The sequence below is a fragment of the Spermophilus citellus genome (genome assembly GCF_964194105.1).
Source record: "Spermophilus citellus genome assembly, chromosome: 11".
NCBI lineage: Eukaryota > Metazoa > Chordata > Mammalia > Rodentia > Sciuridae > Spermophilus > Spermophilus citellus.
In genome coordinates, this window is record NC_138192.1 from 56,770,074 (window position 1) to 56,784,463 (window position 14,390).

Consider the following 14,390-nt stretch of genomic DNA (forward strand, 5'->3'; position numbering starts at 1 on the left):
AATAGTGGAACGCAAGGCACAGAGAGAGCAGCTTCCCAACTCTGCCTGTGACAGGAGTACCAAAAGCTTGAGCTTCAATCTGAAAGTTTTATATAAGGGATCTGAATCACATGTAGTTTGTTAATTTAAATGGTTCAGGGATTCAAAAAGACTTCCAAACAACTTCAATGACACAGAAGCAATTAAAATGAGCTTTCTGAAAATGCATGCTGAATTTGGAAACTTACATCACTTGTATTGATTAAGTTTGCCTTAGCCAGAATAATGTCAGGTGTATCAGGCATGATGTGAATTTGAGTCTTGTCCTTGTCCCAAGCTTCTCTATAAAGTCTCTAAAATGAGAAATAAGAATTTTTCAATGGTTGTATTAGATCAGCACATGATATAGGTGGCTTCTACATTAAGCATCATTAAATATTACATTTACATTAAACATTATTACTGATGAAATAGTAGACAATATAAACATCTGGAACACGATTGTCTTCCAAAATGTATATTAAGGACCACACTTTCAAAGTTACAGATAATTCTGCCCTTAAGAAATCAGTCCAAGTAATTAGAACTTTTTCCAATGTTATCAAAAGGAACAGATTTTTCCATTTTGGGGGTTGTAAAGTTTCCCTTAGTGTTTAATTGCAAGAGAGCCTGGCCTTCTCAAAAAATAACTTATTCAAAGTTTGCCTAGAAATTAGGGAGTTTCATTTTTTATGTGGCTGGGAGAAATAGAAAATCTGCTAGTCCATTTTCAGCCTTTATTGGATCCAATAATAGCCATTTTAACCATAGCCCTTCCCTTTTACCCACCCTAATTTTAGAATTAGCCAATTGTATAAATTGTATCCGAGTCCTCCAAATAGGGTGAAAGGCAGCATTATGTTAGTGGACTACTTGCCCAGGTGCACTTGCTAGCCAAGTTCTGTAGCTTGCCCTTCTGTCAGAATTAAATGCCTTACCTACCTACTTTTGAATGTGTTTGATTTCTTGCAGCACCTCAGTATTTCTAACAGGCTTACTATTTATATTAATATTATTTTTGAGGATTCAGATTCCCAAAAGGATTACATTTGGGAATTTATTAAAATCTATTTGATGTTCAAAAGCTATCCTTAAGTTTGTCCTCAATAGAAAACAAAAAGACCCAGACAAAAAACTCAGTTATCTCACTTATCTAAACCAGGTTATTTATATAATATTAGAAAATATCTCCACAAGATACTTATCAATTACAAAGGGTAAAAATGGTAACTTGAGAGTGATCAGTTTAAATTATCAGTAATGGAACAAATTGATATAATGTGCCTCCTAATATGATATACTCAGGACACAATGTGAGATAGCCTGAAAAGAGAATCTGAATCTAATCATGAGGACACCAGGAAACACAACTCCAGCAGACCCTACAAAATAAGTGGCCTGTAGTTTTTACAAATGTCAAGGACTTGGAAGATGTAGAAATAGTTATAACATAGTCCAGAATAATGGAAACTAAAGATATGGCAAGAAAACGTAGCACATGATCTTGGATTGGATCCTGGACCAGGAAAAAAAAATTTTCTTTTGCTATAAATGACATTAGTGACAAAATTGAACAAATTCTGCAAACTGATAATTATCAACATTAATTTCATTATTTTGATCATTATAATGTAAGTTATAGAAGATGTCCTTATTTCCAGCAGATACACACTGAAGTATTTCAGGGTGATGAGGCATCATAAAGTAATTTACTTTGTCATATAGATACATTCAAGAGACAGGGAAAATGAGGGAGGGAAGAAGAGAGGGAAAGAGAATACAAATGTGTTAAAACATTAATGTTTGTGAAATGTGAGTGGAAAAGATACATAATTTATACTGGGTTTGAACTTTTATGTATGCCTAAGTTTATTCCAATATAATATTTTTCAAAATTTCATGGATTCCTTGGATTTGTCAATTTCCCTTTGAGATATTTTGTGTGAGATGAGTAGGTTGGCACTTTTCTCTTTGAATATATATACTACAGCTCATATAACCTAGAGAAGCTGATTAAGATCTTCAGGGCCCAGAAAAATCAAAGCTCATCATTTTTCATTATTTTTTCCAGCTCTGCACCAACCTTTCTGATCAAGAACACCAATTTCTCAACCTTATTACTACTGTTTTCATTTGCTGGACAATTCTTGGTTGTAGAGGGCTCTCTTGTGCACTGTGGTATTTTTAGCAGCATACCTAGTTTCTATCCACTAGAGGACAGCAGCATGCCACCCCCAAGTTGTGACAAAAATATTTGTAGATGTCAAATGTCTCCTGTGGGACAAAACTATCTCTGGTTAATAACCACTAAATGAGATCATTGCTTCAATGGCATGTGCCACTTTCATTCCATGGAACCCAGGAAAAAATGCTAATATTGAATATGCTGGTAGATTTATCAGCCTACATAAAAGAAGAGGCAGCAGGTGCAAGGAGCCTAACTAGTCTGGGTTCTATTCCAGAGGCCTTAGCAGATCATTATTTCTGCATCCCTGTACCTAGGGCTCACGGCTGGGGATGTGTTCATTAACTTTATGATTCAGGTTTTTCTCTTGCTCATCTTATTAGTCAGAGCTCTCTCCCAAGAAACTAGGATTCAAAGAGAAGGAAAATACTCTTGCCATCATAAAAAAAAGAAGAAATGAATACTTAGACATTCATAATGAAGTTGACAAGTCAAAATTTACTTTAAATTTTGGAAACAAAATTGCAAAAAATCTGATGGGTTGCTTACGAAGAGAGGAGCTAAAACTTACTGATGCTTACTATAAGCTGATTATGGGTTTACATGTTACATAAAACTCATAATGCATATGATAAACATAAAATATATAGATATTAAATATAGTATATGTATTTACACCATTTCAGGTGTCTAATTATGTATCTATTTAAGCTTTCTTTTTTTTTTAACCACACTCAGGATTGAACCCAGTGGCAATCTACCACTGAGCTACACCTTCCAGTCCTTTCTATTTTTATTTAATTTTTTTTTACCAGTTCCAGAATCTCAGTACACATAATTCAATCTACTGAAATGTTCAGGATTAGGCTTTTAGTTGAGTACTGATTAATCTTTCCTTTCTGTGCATAAAATTATTCCAAACTGCTTTTATTTATTTTATTCAATAAATACTTCCTGAGCACCTATTATTTACGAGGCAATGGTGTCAGTACTAGAGAAGAAAATAAGTTGGAGATGAAATACACAATTATATACTCTGCAATAGTATTATTGATTTATCTTGATTTAGTAGAACTAATTTTATCAATCATTTGGCAGAAAAATAACAATCTTTATAATACTTTCACTGTGCCTTTGTAAGGTATTCAGAACCTCTTGCCTTAGTATTCTTTATCCCAACAACAACAAAATCCTAGGTTTTTAATGCACTCAAGTTTCAAAGAAAAAAATATAATCAATAATTTCTCAATACATCTAGCTAAATAAGGAAGGTTTAGGTGACTAAAATTGACACTAGACTTTTTTACCTTATTCAGTGTAAGGTAGTTGATAATCCAAAGCAAACCAATGTAAAACGTTTTTGCTGTGTTATATGATGCAATTCTCTCCTAATCTATTCACTTATTTATTTTAGTTTTGCTTGTTTGTTTTTGAGACAGGGTCCTGTTAAGTTGCCCAGGCTGACCTCCCAACTCAGCCTTCCCAGTGAGTCACTAGGATTACAGGTGCACAACATCACGCTCAGATTTCTACACATTTATTAAGGGAAAGTTACTAAGCAACTGCCAAATGGCAGCCAGTATAATCTATTTAATAAATTTCTAAAGAATTACTCACATCACTCCTATTTTTGGCATTTGTTTTTGCCAGAACTATGTCCATGGCATCAGGAATGCTGGTAAACTTGTTTTTGTCTGGAGGCTGGCGATATTTCTTCTCACTGATGATTTCTGAAGCCCGCTTATTCTTTTCTGCTTCCAAAGAACCAAGGGGACTCCATCCTATGCCTCTCAGCCACTCAAGGTCAGACTTATACACATTCTGCCAAAGGACAAAGCAAGCCATCAAAACCCCATCCTCTCCTGTATCTGTGCTTTAAGTGATTCTGTGCTCTACATATAGATGCACTTTAGATTTTCAATGACAATTCCTCTTTCTAGTTTCTTTTTTTATGACTAAGTGGCTACTAATATGAAATATGAAGTAATACACAAACTATTAAATTTAATAGACACTGACCTCACTTTGTAGTTCGTATACTTTTTTAGCTTGGATGACGTCATTCTGATCAGGTAGGCATGTCCACTGATGTAAGTAGTTCTTGTAGTCTATATCACTAACCAAGGCCTGACATTTCTTGGCTAGCACCACTCCCAGCATGTCCACTGGGCTGGTGTACCTGGTTTTCCACTTTTCAAAATCTTTCTTATATTCTCGTTCACTCTGCATTTTGGCTACATTCATTGATAACACAAGCTTCGGGTCATCTTGCAGACTCCGGAATCCAATATGGTGTCCAAGTTGTTTCCGGTAGCCTTGTTTATATTTAAACTGAAATCAGAGGAAACATAGTCCTTTTATTAACACAAAAACCAAATTACATTAAATTTTCTTTGTTTTTATATTTGATTTTAAAAACTGAAATGAGAAAATAGATGACCATGCTAACTTAGTAAGAAATGTTTTCTTACTTAGGTAAATTTTATTTAAGTGGAGGCTATCAAAGAAACCTAATGTAGTTGAGTATCAAGTAAGTTTACGTTGAGAAATTAATTCCAACCAGAGGTAGAAATATATCATTGGATATGCTAGACATGGTATATGCTGACTTTCCAGATTACATTTTTATCAAGCCCTTGTTAGATTATTAGGGGAATGATAATCTCATGAGAAAAAAATATAGGCTGAATGGAAAATATTCTTGTAAATATACATAACCACAATACTCAGTTTCACAGTTATGCATATTAGTAAGATAAATGACTTGGTCACCAGGCTTAAAACTGTATTTATTCAGTAGCAGGATTTTTAGATATTTGTCATATCGTTATGTCATACACCTTGTCCTATTTGGGAATCTATGTCTTGCATGCATGGGTGTCCAAATGGGTAAAAATGAGTTATATAAATGAAAGAGAGTAAAATTAAAATCTGGCATTCAGATTCTTTGGGAAAAATTACATTAGCAATGGATGACAATAACAACAATGATAATGAGTATAATAACATCTACTGGATGTTAGGTGCTAAACATATATTACTACTCAGATAAGTAGGTCCGGCTTTCTCACAATACTCAGTTTCATGGTTATGCATAGTAAAACTACTCAGGACTTTAAATTGACTGTAGCTTCATACAGACAATCTGACAAAGTTGCTTATAAAAACTAGGGCCATAAAGTCTGTATGGGCACAGATAAATGCATATCAGAATCTCATTTATTCTGGCCTGACCTCTTCTAGCAATGGACTACCACTAAATTTTGAGACACTCTATTTTAAGATACTTAAAAAAAACACAGGATAAACCACTAATAGGATGATCAGAAGATTGAAAAACTTATTAAACTAAAGCCAAAGGAGAGCAAATAAGAATTTGAAATGTTTGAGGAGATATCAAAGAGAAGGGAAAATAAGCTACTTTGTGATGTTCTAGAACAGAGCCTGATTGGTAAAATATTTAAGATTGAAAATAAGAAAGTGTATAATGACAAATGGAGATGATCCAATAAGGAAATGACCTGCTTTGAAGGATTCCAAAAGTTTATAATTGTAAATATCCGCAGACTATTAGACCTGGAGAAAAGATCTGATGCTGAGTGGGGAGATGGGATTAAATAACCTTTATGTATTTTCTAACTCTAAATTCTGTTATTTTAATGTATTAAATTATATATTTAAAATAGCACTCATTTTCTGAAATTTTATAGATATAACAATCACTTGAAACTGAAAGGAAACACAATATCTACAATGGTGGGAAAGTTCACTTTAGCTGATTTTAAAGGAAGATTTAAAAAGTTTCTATCTAATTAATGGGTTCAAAAGAAAAGAAATTAGGTTCTGTCAAATGTTGGGTTGTTCAGAAATTATTGATGCTATTTCTTCAATTCCTAAACTATTTTTAGTATATAACATTAAATGAAAATGAATTTACTTTCTGGGGAATATTCAAGCATCATTATCGCTTTAGGTTCATCATTACATCAATTCTAATGAGTTATTAACAGATAAGCTAGAGAGTGTGGATAATATATTATCAGATTAATTATCTAGCATTTCTGGAGTGCCACAATTTGATTAGGCAGAATTTCCCCTTAAATTCTTAGAATTTGTCAGATTCTGTCTTTAAGCACTGTCTCTCCCTTCTGTACTTCAACCTGTATACTGAACCAGATCATTCTTTTGTTTTTGAGATTTTCATTAAGAGGTCATATTTCTCTATGAAATTTTAGTAATTTATTCTCTATCACCAATATCCTATGATTTTTTTCCCATTAATTTTTGGGATGAGCAAAATTAAATGGTTATAGGTAGATTATCTAAGTGTAACATACAAAAATTTAACCATGTTTAGTTTATTTGTCAGATATATTACCCTTTCTAGTAATTAGAAGCTACTTTTTGGAACACAAAGATCCTTGTTCTCTGAACTTTGAACCAGACATCCAGCAGAAAGTAGAGTTAAACCCTCTGATCCTTATACCTAAATTTCTGAGCCTTTCTGGATTTTTATATGCCCCAAGCTAATTAATTGTAATGATGTAAGTAAAAGGATGGGCTAAATAAAAATAATTGACAGCTAATTTTACACTATCTACATGTATATCTATCAACATTGTGTTGTTGAGGCTGATTTATATCTAGCAATTTGCCTTTGTCCAAAATATATAAGCAGAAAACAGGAAAATTAATTTGAGGCCACAGTAGAAAAACTGAAATATCGGTTCTTTGGTGTATCTCGAGACACAACATGTTAAAGCAATGATCTGACAGGTGTTCTGGCTGACCTGCAAAGAAGCCCCTGTTCCTATTTGAATAGTGAACGATAAAGTGCAGTCTGTTTAACCAAAGAGAGAGGAGAAAATGAAGGGAACAATATTACATTTTTAAAAGTAAAGTCTATCTACAAAAATAGTTGCCAACATTATGTCATTCTGATAAAAATATCTTCAAACAAATCAAAATAGAACTTACATCACTAACAATGTCCCTTGAAGCTTTGGCCAGCTGTACTGAAATCGCATCTACTGGGAGATCATAGCCTTTCTTCAAAGCTTCTTCCCATCCAAGCTTATACAGTTTCTGAAAATTAAAGAAATTCATTAGCATTATTTCTTCTTTATTAAAAATCTCAATAGATTATCAAGCAGAAGTTTATTTCAGAGAATAGTTATCAGACTCTAATATCATCTACTCGATCTCTATAAAGATATTGATAAAACCCCAGTAGGTTTTATAATAGAAAAAGTACTGAGGCTGTATCATGTGACCTGGCTTGATTTTCATTTTGGTTCTGAGAATCCTTAGTGGTATATTTGAACAACAATATGGTCACATGGAGTATATAAGGGACCTTTCCTCCTGCTGTTAACTACAGTCTGGTTCACTGTTCTAAAGATCAATATTGAGAAAACTAAAAGAAAATGAGATCACAAAATTTTAATTACTTAAGTGATAAAAGTAATAGATGAAATATCTTTTAAAAGTTGCAATAAATGAATTAACCTATGTAAGTGTTAAAACTGGATAGTAACAAAAATAAGTTATCCAGTACTTCCTATTGACAGCTAATTTTACACTATCTACATGTAAAATAGTACCAGGTACTAGGCTGAGAGCTTTCTATAGAATTTCTCATTTGGTCCTCAAAGAAATCTAATGTCATAGGCACTTTTATGATTTTATTCCTAATTTCAGGAATAAGAAAACTGAGGTTTATATAGGTAGGTAATTTGCTCAATATCAAGTAACTCATAAATGCCAAAGCCAAAACACACACCAGGTCTTTTCTTTGCCGGGGATTGAACCCAGGGCCTTGTGCATGCGGGACAAGCACTCTACCAACTGAGCTATACCCCCAGCCCACACCAGGTCTTTTTGATGCAATTTTGTTTTGTTTCAACATTTCCTTATAAACAAAATAGATACAGTACCTGCCTCCATGTAGCATATGGCTGTAGCTGAAGGTATATTCTGCAACTTAATACATTCTGCAACTTCCCTAAGCCAAACAGCTTGAGTCTCACTCACTTCCATGACTTAGCATTTACATCAGTTATTTACTAGTACATCATTTACAGGTTTAATAAGTCTTAAGGTTAAAACATAATAGTAATATTTATGTACTTTTACCTGACTAAATAGTGTTTGATTCTGCTTGGCTTGTAAAATATCTGGTGTGTCAGGCATCACATGGATCTTGGTCTTATCTTTATTCCAATCAATTGTGTACAAATGCTGGGAAGAGAGGAAAAAGATACATGAAATCTGAATAAACTGGGACAAACAGCAAAGAAAATAAATATACAGGTGATTTGAACATGCTTACTTAGAACAAGTAAATAATAACTAAAGTAAGATATGATTCAGAAAAGATATTAAAAACTCAGATTTTACTTTTTGAGGGGATATTAGGGATTGAAACCAAGGGTGCTTTACTACTGAGCCACGTTCCCCAGCCCTTTTTATTTTTTATTTTGAGACAGGGTCTTGCTAAGTTGCTTAAAGCCTCACTGAGCTGCTGAGGCTGGCCTCCAACCTGTAATTCTCCTGCCCCAGTCTCCCTAGTCACTGGTATTAAGGGATGCACCACTGAACCTGGCTTTTACAAACTTGGATCTTTTAAAAAATAGTGTTTTAGATAATTTACATCATCTAGAATGGATTGAAAGTACTTCAAGATAATCATTTTAAAATATAAGTGATTTCCCCAACTATGTATAACTCGAATGCTCTAATAAAAATATAAGTAATTTCTAATCTTACTAGAAGGGCAAGGGAAAGAAATGTGAGATGAGTATCAGAAAATGGCATTGGAAATGCTCCAGAACTATTTGCCATTTCCTGGAAATGGTAGACCCGAGTTAAATTTCTCCAACAGAAACCAAAGCTGTTTAACCTTTCCCTTTCCTGGCGTGGGAGTTATGCGTCAGAACAACTGTTCTCGATACCTTGTTCATGGTGTGTGTATTCTCCTTGGCAAGCACCATGTCCATGGAATCAGTCAGCTTCTTAAACTGGAAGTTGCTAGGGTGCTGGCGGTATTTCTGGTCGCTGGCGTATTCAGTGGCTTTCTTGGCCTTCTCCACTTCGAGGGAACCGGCTGGACTCCAGCCAAGCCCTTTGTACCATTCATTGTAGTCCTGCTTATATTCATTCTATAAAGAGAAGAGGCAAATTCCGCTTTACCTAAATGACTTAGACACAAAAGTGTGGCATTGAAGACTGTACTCTTCCTGCCCATCTAGGAATCCAACCATGGCCCAGGTGGAAGGGAACCTTACATCACTCTGGATGTGATTCATGTTCCTGGTCAGCTCAATGTTCATGGCATCGGGAAGGAGGATGTACTTGTGGATCAGATGCTTGTAGTTAGTGTTGGTGATGTTGGCTTGGGCATCCTTGGCAGCTGTGACACTGAGCATGTCGGCAGGGGTGTGGTAGCTGGTCTTTGTCTTCTCATAGTTTTTCTTGTACTCTCGATCAGATTGCATCTTCGCTACTTGCATGGAGTGGACTAATTTGGGATCATCTTCAAGAGTGCGGAAACCAACCATTTTTCCCTTCTCCTTTTCATAATTGTACTTGTATTTATACTGTGAAGAAAATATAAATGTGCATAAAGAGCAATTCCGTGGACTAGAAATCATTCCAATATCAATGTTTTGTATTTCATTAAAAATGATACTTGTAGAGAACCCTATAGTTCACAAAACATATTCTATGACATTTCTCAAAACTACACCTGGTAAGGTAGATAGCACAGTTCTTATTCCTGCCCCCATTTATTTCATAGTTGATTATGAGCTGAAACCAGAGAGATGAATGAACTTGTTGAGGTAGCTAAGGATTGGAGCCTAGGTTTTGCGATGCTGTATCACATGGACTTATACACACTGTTGTTATAAGAATAAGAAAGAATTCAGCAAATAAGAGAAAAACACAATGGTCTAAGCAGTTTAATACTGCCCTGGGGAACAGTCATTTGCTGATGAGAATAGATTCAATTATGAATTACACAGCATAATTTTAGAGTGACTTTATATTTGTAGAGTTCCACTTCTTTTAAGGCTCTCTAAATCAGCCTAACTGGGGAGAAATTTTACTACCATCCTAGTTTCTAGAGAGGGGAAATAGTAATACACAGAAAGAACTGTTTCACGTAGGAGATGTATTGACAGTGCTTGCTGGTACACCAGCTTTCTGGGGGTGAGGGGAGCCTTAATTCACAGAGTTCACCATTTCTGGGATATAAATATTCCCAAGACAACTGATGTCAAGCTGCCAATGGTTTTAGCAACTGCTTTGCAAAATTTCTGATTAGTTGAAAAAACAGGCTGTCATTGAGCCCAAATCATGATCACTTGTCATGAACCCAAATGATGAGCTCCCCTGAATGACACCATGGGAGACAACCTGTCAGGAAGTCATTCCTAAGAGGCAGAAGGCGAAAACAACACAAGCCTTTACCAAGAAAACTTGGTGAAGGGCTTTGGTTTCTACATGTTATCGCCTTTCTAACAGAATTCAAAGTTCACCTAGATCTCCTGAGGCAGGGAGCCAAGATCTATGAGCATCATGACAGGGTTAGCAGTCTGTCTTTCAGAAAGCCCAGATACAACACAGGAATGAGGCTAAGAGGCACACATGGAACACAGTGAGGCCACTGTTGGCAGGCACGACATTGTTTCTCATTTTTCCCATCAGTGTTTCCAGAATGCAGCCCTTATATTTTGGTTTCCTGGAAGCCCCAGCACGACCACCGCCTTCGTACACACTTACATCACTTGCAATATCTCGAGAAGCCTTTGCAGCTTTGATAGGAATCGCATCTGTTCGGAGATCATAGCCTTTCTTTTTAGACTCTTCCAAGGAAAGTTTGTAGAGTTTCTGTAATAGGCAGAGACAATAGGTTTTTTTTTTTTTTCTAAATGGGAAAGCCTGGATTTATTCTAGAAGATTGAACTAGCTCTGTGGCAGTCTTTAAATCTGGGGCAAAAGGCTTTGTTGGTGGCTTAATGGTTGAATATCCTCATGAATAACACAAGTGTGTTTGAAAAACAGTAATCACAAACTCAAACATATTTTCAAGAAACCACCAGAAAAAGGTAAAAGGCCCTGGTCTTTGTTAGGTTGCAAATATACATGAAATATATAAAATCTAGTAGGTTCTTATTGATGTATTTTATCTGACAAGGGTTAAAAGGAAGACTACAAAACATCAAAAGAAATGTGCATCTTCATACATCAAAAGAAAACTTCACTGTGTTACAATTGACACTTTTATTTATACAATCATGTGGATTCTATAATTTTAAAAGTCAGCAATTCCAAATCTCCGTGGAATTTAACCAAAGGGAAAAATATGGTAGGATTAGAGGATTTCCTTGCAATTATGGTTAGGATGAGAAAGGAAATGAAATAAAACATCAATGCAGTTTCTAACAAGTGTTCCATATTCCTTGGAGAGCTTGCCCCAGTTTCTTCAAAATGCCCATCTTCCCTTTCCATTTAACCCTTCTTTTGGACTTCATGGTGGAGAGAGCTCTCTAAAAATGAGGTCCTGGGACTTTTACTTTCTTTTCCTTCCATTGGTAACCCCCACACCATCTCTTCCTGCCGAGTCTCTTAGTTACCAAGTGTCTACTCCAAAACAAAATCCAGTTACCCTTTAAATTCCTAACTGCTTATCCCAATTCCCATTGACTGGCCACTCCATCTTTTAGCAGAGCAAGATTAGAAATGGAAAGATTCTTGTTTGTAGATTTCCACTACTGTTCTTTAAACATTGACTCACATAATTGAAACAGTTCTTGATTAATTTGTTTTTACTGGTTTCAAACAGATAACAGGAATCATACTTACATCACTCATATTGATTGCATTGGCCTTCGCCAGCACAATCTGGGGGATATCAGGCATGATGTGGACTTTGGTCTTGTCAGCTTCCCATGCTTGTTTGTAGAGGTGCTAGAAAGAAAAGTATGATATCTTTAAAGGAGCTCACTTGGCACACAAATATCACTATACAATATATTATATGCCTATATTTTGCTTTTTTTCCTAGGTTTAAAGAAAAATTTTTAGTGAAAAAGGCGTTCATTCAAAAAATACAGCAGAGAAGATATAAGACAGAAAGTGAAAGTACCTTAAACCCTTTATCTTACAGCCCATAGATATCATCTCCCTCCTAAAGTTTTCTCCATATAATACAACTCACAGTCCTTTCAAAATGTAAGTCAAGTCACATAATACATGACGTTCCACAGCTTGCTCTTTTACTTAATGTAGATTAGACGTCTTGGAACCTTTCTAAAGTAATTGACTTTATTCATTTAAAAAGCTGCATAGTATCCCAATTGGTGGTAAAATCCAGTTGATTTAACCCTTTCTTCATTGACAGATATTTAATTTGTGGTTTTCAGTCTTTTTCCACCACAAGCAACAATGCCATCATGATATTTGGGGTGGGCCTGGAGAAACACACAGACACTCAATCAAAGAAGGACTTGCTACCCAGCTTTTGGCAAGACAGCCTCTAGCTGTCAGCTCCTAGGGTCTGCTGCCTTACCCAAGAGCATGCCCTTCCCAGATGCCCACATCCAATCACCCAGCAAGGGTGGGAGACAAAGGCCTGTTCATTTCAGCCCATTGCAGTGCCACTTTTAACAAGTGACACCTGAGAGCCCGTCATGGCACTGGCCAAGGCTTTCTCGGGTCTGTATTATAGTTCAATTTCTCTCTCTGCCCACTCTTTCCCTCCCACAGATACTAATCCCTAAAAAAATACCCCATTCCACTAATTCCATCTCAACATTTTCTCTCAGAAGCCCTAACTTGCAAGAACGGTTATTATACACATGTATTATGTGTATTTTTGCACAATATTAAGGATTTCTATAGGATAATGAACATCTGCATTTTTTATTTTAACAGTTATTGATTAAAATTGTGCATTAATATAAATTCCCTTTCTGATACTGTGTATGACACACTTTTTACTATTTATAAAGCTAGTAAGTTAAAAATGCTCTTTAAGTCAGGCTGAATTAAAACAATTAAAACTCCCCAGACTAGGAGTTGGCAATTTTTTTTTTCTGCAGAGGGACACGTAGTCAATATTTTAGGCTTTGTGGGACATAAGATTTCAACTTTGATATTATAGTACAAATGCAGCCATAGACAATATACAGATGAACCATGGTAAAACTTGCTTTACATCTGGGTATGAGGCTGAGGTGGGAGGATCACTTGAGCCACTTTGACACCAGCCTGGGCAACATAGTAAGACCACCATCTCAAAAACAACAACAACAACAAAAAGCAATAGTTTTATAACCTCTGTTTTAGGACAGTGTTACCCAGTGGAATGTTCTGCAAAGATGAAAATGTTCTGCACAGTCCAATATAGTAGCCTCAGACCACATAAAGGTATTGAGTACCTGAGTACATGCTTAATGTGAATAATGAATTATTATTATTTAATTAATTTAAACATAAGTCACCACATATGGCTCATGGTTATAGGATTAGACAGTGCAATTCTAGTGGAGAGAGCAATGGCTAGTCATAAGACTCCATGTTCTAGTCTAAACCCAGCCATTGACTTGCTGTGTCCTCATTAGAAGGTTCTTGTCTCTGGGCCACACTTTCCTTAACTCTGCAATGAGAAAATTCAACCTGATAATCACCAAGATCTCTCTCAATATCATTTGCCATTTCTATGATTCTCCTGAAATGTTCTCCTGAAAATTTGGCATCATTCTCCTGAAATGTTCATTCTAACACTGAAAAAAAAAGAAAGTATCTAATATTTTAAAAACCTATCTTCATGATAGTTTAGATTCCAAATTTTGAAAAGGAATACCGAGGTTTATGCCTTGTTTAGGCAGGTCCTTTTCAAGAAGGTTGGTCTTCTTAAAAAATCTGTCTCCAGAAGAGATGCCAGAGGATTTACCCCAAGGTTGAGTGTTTATAAGACAGCTGTATTTCCAGCGCAACCAGAACCATTATTTTCTCCAGTTGTTTACAGTTAAGGTCTGAATACTTTTTCCTTTCTTTTGATAATCAAAAGCATTTCTAATTGTGATCCACACAATATAACCAGTGCTGCTATAATTATTTTATTATTTTTAACTTTAAAAATAGATATCCAGGGTTGATATGCTTGTTGGTTTTGATACCA

The 14,390-nt window shown here is 35.4% G+C and overlaps 1 protein-coding gene across 28 annotated transcripts in view; it reads right to left on the reverse strand.

Moving 5' to 3' along the window:
• NEB (nebulin) overlaps positions 1-14,390 on the reverse strand; it is a 215,778-nt gene that overhangs the window by 139,457 nt on the left and 61,931 nt on the right. For all 28 annotated transcript variants that reach the window (XM_081262451.1, XM_081262441.1, XM_081262444.1 and 25 more), the window contains 9 exons: positions 12,071-12,175; positions 10,988-11,095; positions 9,490-9,801; positions 9,157-9,363; positions 8,339-8,443; positions 7,181-7,288; positions 4,223-4,534; positions 3,821-4,024; positions 228-332 (listed from right to left, as the gene is read on the reverse strand). In XM_081262451.1, coding sequence (XP_081118577.1) covers positions 228-332; positions 3,821-4,024; positions 4,223-4,534; positions 7,181-7,288; positions 8,339-8,443; positions 9,157-9,363; positions 9,490-9,801; positions 10,988-11,095; positions 12,071-12,175 — 1,566 coding nt within the window. The remainder of the gene's footprint in view (positions 1-227; positions 333-3,820; positions 4,025-4,222; positions 4,535-7,180; positions 7,289-8,338; positions 8,444-9,156; positions 9,364-9,489; positions 9,802-10,987; positions 11,096-12,070; positions 12,176-14,390) is intronic.